The sequence below is a fragment of the Pituophis catenifer genome, unplaced genomic scaffold (assembly GCF_029215685.1).
Source record: "Pituophis catenifer annectens isolate HBS135680 unplaced genomic scaffold, rPitCat1.0.hap2 SCAF_4, whole genome shotgun sequence".
Lineage (NCBI taxonomy): Eukaryota > Metazoa > Chordata > Lepidosauria > Squamata > Colubridae > Pituophis > Pituophis catenifer.
This window is the reverse complement of record NW_027256884.1, coordinates 31,455,242-31,469,158: the sequence shown is the minus strand read 5'-3', so window position 1 is coordinate 31,469,158 and position 13,917 is coordinate 31,455,242. Positions and strand designations below refer to the sequence as shown.

Sequence of the window (13,917 nt, the reverse complement as noted above, 5' to 3'; positions counted from 1 at the left end):
TCAGCAGTAGCTTTGTTTCTTACTTCATTATTTTGCAGTTTTTCATTATCTGAAATAATAATACGGTCTAAAAAGTTCAAGAGCTAAAGTTTTCTGGCTTGTATGACACCATAAAGTTTTTCTTTAGGAGATGCAGAAACACCTGAACAGTAGATTGTGTGATTCTAAATATATAGTGCGCTCTCATATTCAATGTGCTTAAGTATAATGGTGTTGCTAGGTCATTATTTTCTTGTTGCAGAAGTTTAAATAACAAAAGACTTTCTTATTTCATCAAGCTGGCCTGACCTAAGTCTTTCCCCGTTTTAAATGGAAATTTTAAATTTGGTTTTAAATTATTGGGGTTTTAAATTTGTTCAGCCAAATTATTTAATTCGTTTTATTCTATTTTAAATTTTGTATTTATATGTTTTATTCTATGGCTGTTCACCACCCCGAGTCCTTCGGGAGTAGGGCGGTATACAAATTCAATAAAATAAAAATAAATAAAATAAAAGCCATAATCTTGTTGAGCATTTTAGCTGATATGCAAAATGGCTTCAAATCATTTGTCAGTTAAATCTGATTTGAATTATGTGTTTGATTAACAAAATCAGGTTAGTTCGTGCCTTGAATCAAATTGTCAAATAAGAACAGTCAGGTTTGGAAAGCTGATTTGAACTGGGAAAGTGGCTTTTATATTTTAAAAAAATATTTTTTATTACATTTATTTTATTTAAATAATTGTAATAATAAAATTTATTTAAATAAATTTTATTTTATTTTATTTAAATAATTGAATTGATCTAAAGGCACATATTTTGGAAAGCTAATTTGAAGATATGATCAAATTCATGGCCTTGAATTTCTGATTGAAAACTTCACATAATTGTTATTATTTTTCCAGTTACAATTTCAAATTTATTATTATTTGTAAATTTATATATAAAAAACTTTCTTTTGGTTTCCTTCCAAAAAGATTCTTCAATGTATATGAGCACAAGCATATCACCTATCTGCAGCTCTTTAAAGCAGCTGCATTTTTTTCTTGAGATCACCCAGCAACTGCTACTGCATATTCATTTAATTGTGCACTTTTGGGGAATTGAATCTCAAAGCACCATACTATATTAATTTACATCTTATTGTACTCATGTCAGAACCACCAAGGTGCTTCCGGATTGACAGAATTAGCCAGTAACATCACCGTTGGCCTGGGGGACACCCAATTGGGGGTTCCTTTCATAACTCTCATAAACTTCTTAAAACTGATTAGAAGAGTAGCTTAGTTCAGTCATTGCAATAAAATGATCCAACTCATATGTTCTGTTTAAGCATCTATTTTGTCTGTTGGTTTTAATGGTGAGCCTATGATCTGGGATTTCAGGTCCTTCTTAAGTTTCTGAAACATTTTTGTAGGTAAAGGCAATTTTCATGAAAGCTTCACATATTGGTCAGTGCCATAGACTAGCCAGGGTGTAATCTGGACATGAAAAACAAGGCAAATTCTATTATGTGTAGATAAGATCCCAGCACCACGATGCCTTAAGTTAATAAGCGCCGTGGTGGTGCAGTGGTTAGAGTGCAGTACTGCAGGGTACTTCTGCTGACTGCTGATTGCCAGCAGTTTGGCAGTTCAAGTCCCACCGGCTCAAGGTTGACTCAGCCTTCCATCCTTCCGATGTCAGTAAAATGAGGACCCAAATTGTTGGGGGCAATATGCTGACTCTGTAAACCGCTTAGAGAAGGCGGCTGTAAAAACACTGTGAAGTGGTATATAAATCTAAGCGATTGCTATTGCTAATAAAAAGCTGATTAGCTGCTATTTCCACCCTTTGCATCCACCTTATTGGGTCAAGGAGAAAACCCAGTCTCTACGCTTAGACTTTCAATGATGAAGCACATCTAGCATTGCCAGTTAAGCCACCCACCTTTCTACAGATGGAATAGATTCCTTTTCAACCTTTTAGCCTTTATCCATCCTTCCAGAGAATTTCCTGGGATTATTTTAGGCTTCATGATTTGGTACTAAAGAATAGAGAGAACATGCTTAGCACACTTACACAACATCAATTTCATGACGTGAAATAAGAATCCCTGCTACCTCTAGAAAATTCACCATAATGCCATTAAACAAGCTAGTATTTAATATTCTATTCACCATCAAATTATTTGGGTGTATCTGGAAACCATTCATTTTATAGAATTCAAGTCAACTAATTCTACATAGTGCAAGAGTTGATAAGTTGTGCTTGTTTTGCAATTTTGGTAACTTCTTGTTTTTCTGTAACAGCTGCTGAAATGTTCACAGATTTGGAAAATGCATTTCAGGGAAAAATAGATGCTGCATATTTTGAGACCAGCAAATACTTGCTAGACGTGCTCAATAAGAAGTACAATTTACTGGAGCATATGCAAGCCATGAGACGCTATTTGCTCCTTGGTCAAGGAGATTTTATCAGACATTTAATGGACTTGTTAAAGTAAGTAAATGCAGATTTTAGAAGGATGACTCTGTTAATCTGTGGCTGTAGAAATTTTCATTTGTCATCTTAAAATTTAGTACATGATACTTTATGAGATAATTCTACTTCATTGGATGTATAGAGTATTATTTTGTAAAGGATTATTATTTTCCTTATAAAACAGGAGAGAAACTTATCAATATAGTAATGTTCTGCACAAAAAGAATCTTTACTAAAACTCTTGTATAAAACTTTTTAAGTTTATGTATATATATGATAAGCCCATATATAAGAGTGTCACAAAAGTGCAGCTTTATGCCTTTAAAGCTTAAAGTCTAGAGCTGCACTAAGACATTTGAGAAACCCTGTCTGTCTCAGTGCGTGTATACACACGCGTACACATAGTTGTTGATTTTCTTTTTTCCTATTCTTTGTTTAATTAAAGAAAAATGCAAAGAAAGAAGCCCAATATTAAAGTTTATGTTATAATATATATCTTGATCTTTTATTACTTTATTATTTTATTCAGTGATATATCACTCTACTTTAGAATTAACACTATTTTTTCAAGTTTCTATTGGGTAACATTTGGTTCTTTTAAATTTTGGTGGAACAGTTTTCCCAAATTTTAAAAAGCTGATCTCTTGTATCTTGTTCTTTTAAAAGTTTTTGAAAGTTCTTCATATGATATTAACTATGCATTCAACTTACTTTCAAGTGAGTATACATAGGATTGCAGCCTGATGGTACAATCCTATCTGTGTACACTCAAAATTAAGTTTCTTTTAGTTCAAACAGCTACATTTGCTGCATAGTAAATGTTCATAAGATTGCATTATTAAAATATAATCCTTCTCATCCTCTGTATTCAAAACCTTATTAAATTTATATTCTACCTTTTCACTAAAGTAACTTCAGACATGATTATATTTTATATATACATTATAAAATAGAGAATGGATTGCACTACTTGAATTGTTTATGCAACTGCCAGTAATAGTGTCAATCAAATCTTTTAAAATTCTGCTCTTTTTCCTACATTAATTTTAATTGATTCTCTCATTCTTTTTGTTTTCCAGCATCTTAGATTGTAAATTTGAGATTAAGAATTGCCATGATATTAAATTTAGATGGTATCTTCTGGTTATTTATTGCCTCAGCAGCATGCAGGCTACCAAATAAATCTTGCACATATAAAATTTTAAATTCCGCACTCTGGATTTTACTATTTGGAGGCTGCTATCACTGAATAATATTTTGACAAAGAGAAAGTAAAGACTACCTTTTGATGAATATATCATGATATATTTATTTAAATGTCTATTCAGATCCCAGGCTTTTAAAACTCCTGGATCCCGTACTTTTAAATTCAGCACCCCACCTACTTCCCTTCGTGTCAATATTTTTAAAAGCATCTTGGATTTTCTTTTACAATGGCATTTCAATAGTATAATGGCAGACTTCCTACATGTTACATTTCTTTTCCTTCAATAATGCCAATTTTTCATTACAAAGGATTCCATTTGCTTGCCAGACATCAAAGAGACATCTATTTGTCCAAGAACTGAATTGATGTAACATCTCTACACTCAAGTGCAGCAGGGAATGATAATGAGACAGAAAATTGGCACAACATTTTGGTGTGTCAAACACTGGAGAGTTGTGAATTAATGGAAATAAACACTTTTTGACATAGAATTTTTAATTTGCTATTTCAGATTTTGGGAGTATAAGCTTTGGTTCTAAATATTCTTTAATGCAAAAGGCACAACTGCATAGTCTTTGTTGCTAAATTTAAAATGAAGCATCTTAACACTTTTTGGAATCCAAAAATGATATTTTCTTATCAATTTTTGCAATATGTATTTTGAACTAATTGATTCTAGATTGGACAACCATCTTTTATATAAAAGAAGTTCCCCAAATCTGTAGATAGTGTAGCTGTTTGGAAACAGTCTTCTGTAGCCATTTTATGTCACTGTCTCTCCCTTGCCCCACAAGGTATGCTTCAGGGGTGGGTTCTACTTACCTTTACTACCGGTTCGCAATGGGTTTGCACATGACCCTTGCTTCTGCGCATGTGCAGATCGCTTCTGATGACGTCAGGGTCAGTGGGCGGAGCCTCCAGCTGGTTTTACTACTGGTTCTATAGAACCGGTCCGAACCGGGGGCAACCCACCACTGGTATGCTTGTTTAAAAAGAGGAAATAGGAAAATCCTTCAAAAATAGGAGCAGAAGGAAAGAATAGCATTGGATTATATCTAATCTAAAAAGATTTTAGATTAGATTTTATATTAAAGGAAAGATTGTGTTGCATTGCTACTAAGTTAATTCAGCTATGATCTGAGGTTTTTTTTAAAAAAGAATTTGCTAAGAGAATCTGTTCACTGATTGTAAACTATTGCATCTGCAGCTGGATGAAAATGGGGTATAGTAACATTGATGTTATCTGTCTTTTATTTGTATTATTTAAAAATAGGCCAGAACTTGCGAGACCAGCTACAACTTTGTATCAGCATAATCTGACAGGAATTCTTGAAACAGCTGTCAGGGCAACTAATGCACAATTCGATAATCCCGAGATCCTCAAACGCTTGGATGTTAGACTTTTGGAGGTATTTTTGAGTCATTTTAGTATCTCATGGTAACATTAGATTTGATTTCTCAAAAGTAAGAAAGATATGCTTTGAGGTCAGCAATATCCAGTAGTACTATCATCTTTCTGGATTGGCAGATTTTCTTGACTTTCCACTAATTATTATTTTACTGAAAAATGAGTTATAGATATTACAGAGCAGCATGTTAGATAAGAAAAACATATGGCTACAATGCAAATTAAACATACTCATAATGTATATGGGCTTAATGTGATGTATTATGGCCTAAATTATAGTTTTGCTGAATTTATTCTGATACAGTTTTGTTAAGGTGCAATCTGATTTTTGGTAGTTGTAATTTCATTATTGTCCTTCTCTTTGCTTATCTGAACAAAAAATATCACAATTGTATTTCCTTTATTCTGTGTGTTGACAAACTGTTTGTCAACAGTATCTCCTAGCCTAAAACTAACATTTTAGGTTGGTCATGTAAGGTTGGTCTTTCTTTTACTCACTGTGTATTGGCAATTGATCATTATTAAATGCTGGATCATGATTACTTTGGGAAAATAGCTAAATAACTATTTGCTTAACTATTTATACCTTTTTTAAAGGTGTCTCCAGGTGATACTGGTTGGGATGTTTTCAGTTTAGACTATCACGTTGATGGGCCAATTGCAACGGTAAGGATGTATAGCTCAGTTTGTCCATATTTGATCTTCTTCTACTTAGAATTACCTACTTAGTTCTCTAAATACTTTATTAAAATAGCCTTTGTACTTGTAGAAGTACATTATTAAAGAGATTGCTTGATATTTTTGATGTACCCATTGTATTAAGAGTACAGCCAAAATCTCAATTTTCCTAAATTATTAATGAGTGTTAAAATGCTACATTTTAAGACCTTCATTATTTGAAATAAATAATTCATTTGCTCTGTCGGAGATTTTAGAAAGTACTTAATAAATGGATTTTCATTTTCAGCCATTATTCTAAAACTGTAGCAACTAATTTGGGATAATTTGTGTGAACTGTAAAATGTATTTTAGGGAACCTATTTGTACTCTTTAAATAAATCTGATATATAGTATTCATTAAAACAGATGAGAAAATAGCACCATTGTTCAAAATGCTTTTACTATATGTAAAGAATAACAGTGCTGTGTGAACAGGGTGTCAAAAATGAAACTTTGGTCAGAAGATATTTGCTACATATAGTTTAATCAAAGGAAGATAATATCTAACTTAACATTTGTTAATCCATTTGTATATTCTGTATCCTTCTCCAAAAGTTACGAATAGTTGCGGAGCTATGTAATCAGTTCTTTAATATTTAATTTTTGTTGTAGCATGCTGTTAACCATTTAATGTACTTTCCTTTCATTATAATAAACCTTTCACATGTTGAGAATTGAAGAGTAGTGCAAGGATTTTATTATAGCTATAGTTTATAATGTAATATTCTTTAATGTGATTATTCCTTAAACAAATCAACCCAACCCAACATATATAAGGAACAGAATTTAAAACTATATATAATGGAAATAAAGAAGTCCAGTAAACATTTGAATCTTGGACAAGGGACGTATATAAACATCGATCGAGATAAACAACTGTGGCCATATATATATCTGGCTTTGATAAGTCACTCTTTCAGTTTATTCACCCATTCATAATCTAATTGTTTAAGGTTGTTATGATGTCAAATAAAATATGAAAATAAACATAGTTCCTTATGATTAGAACTCTTAATAATTTAGTTGATTTTCTATACTAGGCAAGGTGTCAAAATCTAGAAGATTTGACTCAAATGACTAATTTTTTTCTGGGTTATAAAATATGCCCTTGGCCTTTGAAGCTGTGCATTTCTCAGATTGACCTATGGATTAGAGGTGGAAAAAAAAGCAGCAACTGTTTTCTAAACACTTTTTAATTATCAAGTTAGATGCAAAAACCTCTCTCAGATTTTATCAAATGATCTTTCAGTTAATGAACAAAAATCATTATTTCAACAGGCATTAAAACATAGCGTGAGGCAGAAAGATCCAAGGAAAGGAAGATTTTTACTTCTTTGGGACGATGCTAACAGCTGAATCTTAGCCATCTGTTACAACATAAAGACTGATTCAGCCAATAAAATGTGTTATTTTTTATACCACCAATTATTTCTAGTATTGAAACAGCATAGAGAAATTGTAGGGGGGGGGATTAATGGGACTCTCCCCTCCCTATCCACTCAGATGAGGAACTGAAGCAGTAGCTAATTGTGACTGCAGCACAGATCTTAACACTTTGGTGCATTCAGAATATACGTATTGTATTTAGTAGAAGGTTTACCATAACTCCTATATTTGGGCTGAGGATGCTCTGTGGAGTAGGTACAAAAGCACTTGAATCTAGGGAAGCTGAGATAAATGAACCCAGAGCTTCTTTTGCACAACACAAATCCCCATCATGCTGTTTTCCTTGTATTTATTGTAGCACAGAGGAACAAGAGAAATCCTTACGTACTAATGTGAGACTTCTTAATAATAAGACTAACTTGACTGAGTCTTTGTGTTCAGATCCCATAACTCAGCTTCTTGAGTCAACAGTGATCTTAAGCTATTGCACTATCCTTTTAATAGAGATACTTGAAGCAATGGAAGCAGCAGTACTTGAGATTTTAAAGGTTATGATCGAATGTTGCTATTATTTGCAGATGTTTACACGAGAGTGTATGAGCCACTATCTGAGGGTGTTTAACTTCCTATGGAGAGCAAAACGGATGGAATATATTCTTACTGACATATGGAAAGGACATATGTGCAATGCAAAACTTCTAAAAAATATGCCTGGTAAGGGATTAATTTCAGTGCATAATTATATCAGTTTCTGTTTTTTATTCATCATTATTCAGGTTATCAATAGAAGGGAATATTCTTCAAGTTATTCTGGAAGTTTTAAGTAAATTTAGAGTAAGTTTAGAGCAGGAGTGTCAAACTGGCGACTTGCAGGCCAGATGCGTCACATGCAGGCCACACCCACCCCAGCTCTGCGAAGGGAAAAAATGTCTCGAAATGTCATATGACAATGTGACGCTGTGAGTTTGACACCGATGTTTTAGAGTATGTTCTTAGAGTAAGTTTGGTACATTGTGATCATTGAACTTATTTAGTTAAATTCAAAATGAACTTCTAATGATGTTCTGTCTGTAAAGTTTAGATAAACTTGCTATTAGTTGCTACTCTGTTACAACAGAAAAAACCCAATTACATACATAGTATATAAAGTTATGGAAATTATTATTTTTTACTAATTAGCTACCTTCTAATTTTTACATTCTGAATAAATTTAGAAGTCAGTTTCACTGACTATTGGTTAGGGTTTCCATGTGGGTAATAATTTATCCTTGTGTATTTTCTGTTCTGGAGGATTACTGAGCAAAACCAGAATTTTGTCCTCCTTCCATTGTTTGCACAGAAAAACCCATAACACTGACTGCTTGAATAGTTCTTTTTACCAAAAGGGAGCAGTATTTGCAAACTAGCCCAATATTTATTTATATAAATTGTATTTAATTTGTAAATACTGTAAATAAAAATTTATTTATGCATTTTATTTATTTACTAACCAAACACAATGGGGATAAAACATATGACATTCCATAGACATCAGCAAGCAAGTCTTTGTGAGTAGTACTTTACAGGCTTGAGTTTTTAACGTCAATCCTTCTTTTGTTTTTCATCTTCTCCTGTCACACTGGCATTGCAGGGCTCTTGATGGCAGCCTTGATGTGGTAGAGGGGATGCTAAGTTAGAGTTTCTTTCATCTGTGAGGCTGATGCATATTCAAAAAAATGATGCAGTTCTTCACTTTTACCACTTGTGACATTGCCATTTATAGAAAGGATGGGTGCTGTTTAAGGCACTGGGCTGGCAGAATATGTGCATTAATTATCTGCAACTCTGGATATGCTGAATAGGAATATTCTTACTTCTTTATTCTCTAATATCAGGAGAGTACCTTCTGCCAAAGCAGTGTATAATGACACTGGACATGTCTGCCACTGAAATCTTCTATTGAAATCTCATTGTTTTGGTTATGTTTATAATTTATTAGGTTTATTTTAGAAACTGGCAGCTCTCTAGTCTCAGTTATTTTACCCATCTGCAAAATGAGGATAATATCACTTGTCTTCATTATAAGCAATTTGCCAGATACTCAAAATATATGGGGAAAACAAAGTATTATTGTGATTATATTGGGATCTGACTTTCTTCATGTTTTAGAACATAGGTCTTTTAGCTCAAGATTGATGACACTGTAGCAGTTCAGAGATGGAAATGAAGAACATATGTTGCGACTATTAGCAAAACATGAACTTAGCCCAGGAAAGCATGAGAAAGAAACTCAAGATTGCCCCACCTTGATTCACTTTAATATAAGAGGGAAAGTAGAATTCTTTCAAGAATTTATTATTATAGTCTACTACAGAGTTGTAGTATTTCTTGTGATGTTCATTTCCTGACCTGGCCTATACCAGACTTCCATATACAGCCAGCAGAGTAATCAGAATTTGGCTCACTTTTCAGTTATTTGCTTGGAACAGGGGTAGATGAATAATGAAATGTGGTTTGGAGGAAAAATTATATACAGTATGTTTAATAAGAATCTGAAATTTTTGAAATAGCCTTTCATAGGCTATTCATAGGTCCATAGAGCACTGTTACATGATTGAGCTGTATATTTCTCAAAGTCATTTAGATTCTCTTTTTAGGTGAATAGAATTTTGTGGACTTTTTAGTTTATAATTGCTTATTGAATATTATTAGCTTCCTTGAATTTTCATAAAAGGGGAATATAAGTCTTCTAATTAATATGTAAATAATAATCTGTAAAAATCACTCATTGATTAAGACAGGATTTCACATAAGTATTTTTTGGCAGCAAAGCAAGGAAACCTCTCAGATTAGAAATCATATTCAATTTAACAGATGTCTGAACTGCAGTCCTAAAGTTAACCATGAGGTATAAGGCAGTCCTTGCTTAGCAACCTCAGTTGGGACCAGCAATTCAGTCACTAAGCCTTGTGGTTGTTAACTGAAACATCAAATGTCTATGACTTAGTTTTGCGTACAATTTTACTTCTGCCTTCTCTATTAACTCTGGTTGTCGCAAAGTATGTGAGTAGCCATCCTGTGATCATGAGACCCTGCAGTGATTTTTTAAAAACATCATTGTAATTTTGAACAGTCGCTAAACAAGTTTTACCTGTATAGGTTTATTGAGTAGTTCTTCTTCAAGTATATAAGAAGTTTAAATTTCTGAAGATTAAATGAGTATTTATTTTATAAGCAACCATAATGGCGATTATTAGGTAATTTTAAAAATAAATTAATATTGTGAACATTTGTTTTTTAAACATCCGAGTGTTTATAAATACTAGTTTAATTGATTAAATATTTTGATCAATTAAATGTTGTTAATGGAAACTTTCAGTGTAGTTGCATCATTACACATTTGAGAGTTAATGAACCATAATCCACCAGATGGAGTCTGGTAGCTGGGTTTTGTTTGTTTGTTTGTTTGTTTGTTTGGCAGTCTAGAATTGATAGAAAGTGACTGGCTCAAAATCACCAGCCAGCTTCCATGATAAAAGAACATAACCATGCTTCTAGTCCAGCTCTTTAACCACTATGCCATGCTGGTTCATGAGACCTAGTGTATATATGTGCATATGTGTTTGCCGGTATTTGCCAGAAAGCCAGGATGGAGAAGGAGGGCAACAAAACTGAATTGAGATGAAGACAGGGAAGAATAAAACCCCGTTCAGACATTACAACAAGGATTAAAAGCAGCTCAGTACGCACTCCCTTTTAATCACTAAGCTAAGTCTATCAGACCTGAGCTGCAGAAAAAGTTAGATTTTCTGCAATAAATGGTCATTCAGATTTGGTAGCCCTACATATGCTAATTTTGAAGGCATCCATGCTTTTCAGTCACAATATCAGCAGTAATTCACACACTTGCCAATTCCTTTATTTTCAATAGTTTTACTCTTATCTGTGATATAAGACTATCACATTATTTAAGTAATAAGCAACCTTTTGCTACCTTATAAATATTAGGGGAGATCAAGTCTTAGAAACAGTTGTCTTCAGAGAGTGCTCTGCCAAATCATAGGATTTTCAGTTGTTTTTGTGAAATTTTTATATATTGGATATCAAGCAGGACTAAGTAAACCTATGAAATTATAGTCCATGGGCTCTTTATCCATAAGTTGCAACTATGATAACAGGTATCCCTCAAGTAACCGAATAAACTCTTTAGCCAAGTTTGCTGGGAATCATAGTGCAATGCACTAGGGCAGTGATGCTTAAGCTTTTCTGGACCGATTGCCCAAAGTGTGCAAATGCAAGTGCGCGTGCCCGAACCCCCAAAATGCAGTGCACATGCATGTGTGGCCCCCTGCAAGCACCCTGTGCGTGCATACACACCCACGCATGCGCTCCACGCATGCTCACGCACCCCCGCACACGCCCCGGTGCATGCACAGGAGGGACCCAAAGACCAGCTGGCTGGCGGGAGATGCACGCGCATGAGCAGCTGAGCTGAACTGGGGCAACGGCTTACATGCCATCAGAGAGGGCGCTGCGTGCCATAGGTTCGCCATCACAGCACTAGAGGGACAATAGGAAGGCTGCTTTAACAGTTCAGAATACAAGCCCTGAATCATAGGTTGTGGGTCTGAAATGAAATGTTTTTTTATTTTTTTAGTGTTTTCTGCTATAGTATTCATATTTCTGTCTGCCCTTTGCTTCAACAACTTTAATGGTCTTCATTCAGTAAAGTGCTGAAAATTATTCAGCTTCTGGCAATACTTTCTTGCATTGTTTCAGTGTGTTGTATTCCTGGTATGACTCCTTTTATACTAGATGTTGTGGCTTTTTTGTGTGTGTGTGTGTATCTCAAGTACTATAAAACATGTATAGAAAGGAATAGCTATAGGGAAATAATTCTTTGACCTTTCTCTGTCACAGGTGGGCTATGGCAACCAGGTGGGCTTTGCCATCCAGTATGCAAAAAGAAAGCTTTGGCATGGCTTTATCTTCTTTTGAAGCTTGTTCCACATTTGAGTACCCTTGATTGAGAAAGCCTTATCTCCTTTCCTCACAAAGTTTGGCCCAAACATTTCAGCAAAGCTCTCTCCCAAAAGAGTATTATAATCTCTGAGGATAAGTCTCTCCCTTCCTGCGTTGAGCATAGTAGCTACTGGAAACCACTTGTCAATCCATCTAATAGGAAAGTCATCTGTCTTTTGTTAATAAGCAAGAAGATGCCTCATGAGTTAGAGTATTGGCCCTGGTCAAGCATAAACATTCTTCTAAAATAATACGTTTATTAGAACCTAGGCAATATTTCTCATTTCTTTAATGAAAGGCACTATAACTTTCATTGTTCTGTACCACCTTTTTAAAATAAGCTGCAAGTGAAGAGGAAATGAAAAAGCAGAGCTGGGGATTAACAGATTCATCCATCCCTAATTATGAGGAACCATTTCTTATCTTTTGGTTTTTGTTCTTCTGCCATTTGAAATACTTTCCTTTCCATGTTCTTACTAACAATTTGGGAGAGAGTTGTAGCTCAGTGGTAGAGCCAGAGCTTTACATTTTGAGGGTGCCAAATTCAATCTACATGTAGGGTTAGAAAAAAGTACGGAGAAGTGCTGCCAGACTTACAGGACTAAGTTAAATGAAGCAAGTATCTTAGTAAAAAGCAATATTGCTTTATTTATTATATGGAATGTATATAGTTAACTTTGTTTTCTCACTTGATTCTACTTATATATTTGGAAGCTGTCATATTATCATTAACTGGAAACAATGTTGGCTATTAGGATTTATAGCTTCAATTTATTGGATTAAAAAGATGATGGAAAAAATGTAGTATATTATGTTTTTTTCTTTCTTTGAGTATCCTTGATTAGTTGTTATATTTTATACCTTTCGGAAAGGGTGCAGGTTATCAAGCTCAGTTGTATTTTTAAAAAAATGTTAGATGATTCAGTCCCTTCTAATTTTTAATATACAAATACTTTGGATTTCTTACAGAGCTTTCTGGGGTGCTGCATCAGTGTCACGTTTTGGCATCAGAAATGGTCCATTTCATTCATCAAATGCAGTATTATATTACATTTGAGGTACCCTTCAACCAACCATTTTGTAGTCTGTTTTGTTTTTTGTTTTGAAGAGGAGAAATGTGTATAGTGCCGTGCAGAGTGAAGAGTGTGCTAAATAGAGTTTCTGAAGGAAGAGCATTATTATACTGAATTCTTAAAATTATGCCTTAGATCCTGGAATGTTCATGGGATGAACTGTGGAACAAGGTCCAACAAGCTCAGGATCTAGATCACATCATTGCAGCTCATGAAGTCTTCCTAGATACCATCATATCTCGCTGTTTGCTGGACACTGATTCAAGAGTAAGCCTTTTCTCTATTTAAACATTATTTCTGTGATGATTATGTTCATCGCTCCCTTTTCTTCATTTAGCAATGTGTTCAGTATAATATTTATTCAGAAGTGAAATCCTACTATTCCATAATAACAGAGCTTAGAATTGCACACCTGGATTGAGTCTATTTTAGCATTAAATGTAATATTTGTGGGTGTAGGATGTTATTTTTACATTTCACAATTTCTTATAGATGCTTCTCAACCAGCTCCGAGCTGTTTTTGATCAGATTCTTGAATTTCAAAATGTGCAAGACGCAATGTACCGAGCCGCCTTAGAGGAATTGCAGCTACGCTTGCAGTTTGAAGAAAAGAAAAAGGAACGAGAACTTGAGGTATAGCTCCTTTCTATGGCATTCTATGGCATAAACTTGTACTTT

At 34.2% G+C, this 13,917-nt stretch overlaps 1 protein-coding gene across 1 annotated transcript in view; it reads left to right on the top strand.

Annotated features, from left to right (window-relative positions):
- TUBGCP3 (tubulin gamma complex component 3) overlaps positions 1–13,917 on the top strand; it is a 72,020-nt gene that overhangs the window by 49,810 nt on the left and 8,293 nt on the right. The window contains exons 14-20 of the mRNA XM_070942659.1: positions 2,273–2,462; positions 4,925–5,060; positions 5,657–5,725; positions 7,744–7,879; positions 13,136–13,224; positions 13,375–13,506; positions 13,732–13,872. Of these exons, the coding sequence (XP_070798760.1) occupies positions 2,273–2,462; positions 4,925–5,060; positions 5,657–5,725; positions 7,744–7,879; positions 13,136–13,224; positions 13,375–13,506; positions 13,732–13,872 (893 nt within the window). The remainder of the gene's footprint in view (positions 1–2,272; positions 2,463–4,924; positions 5,061–5,656; positions 5,726–7,743; positions 7,880–13,135; positions 13,225–13,374; positions 13,507–13,731; positions 13,873–13,917) is intronic.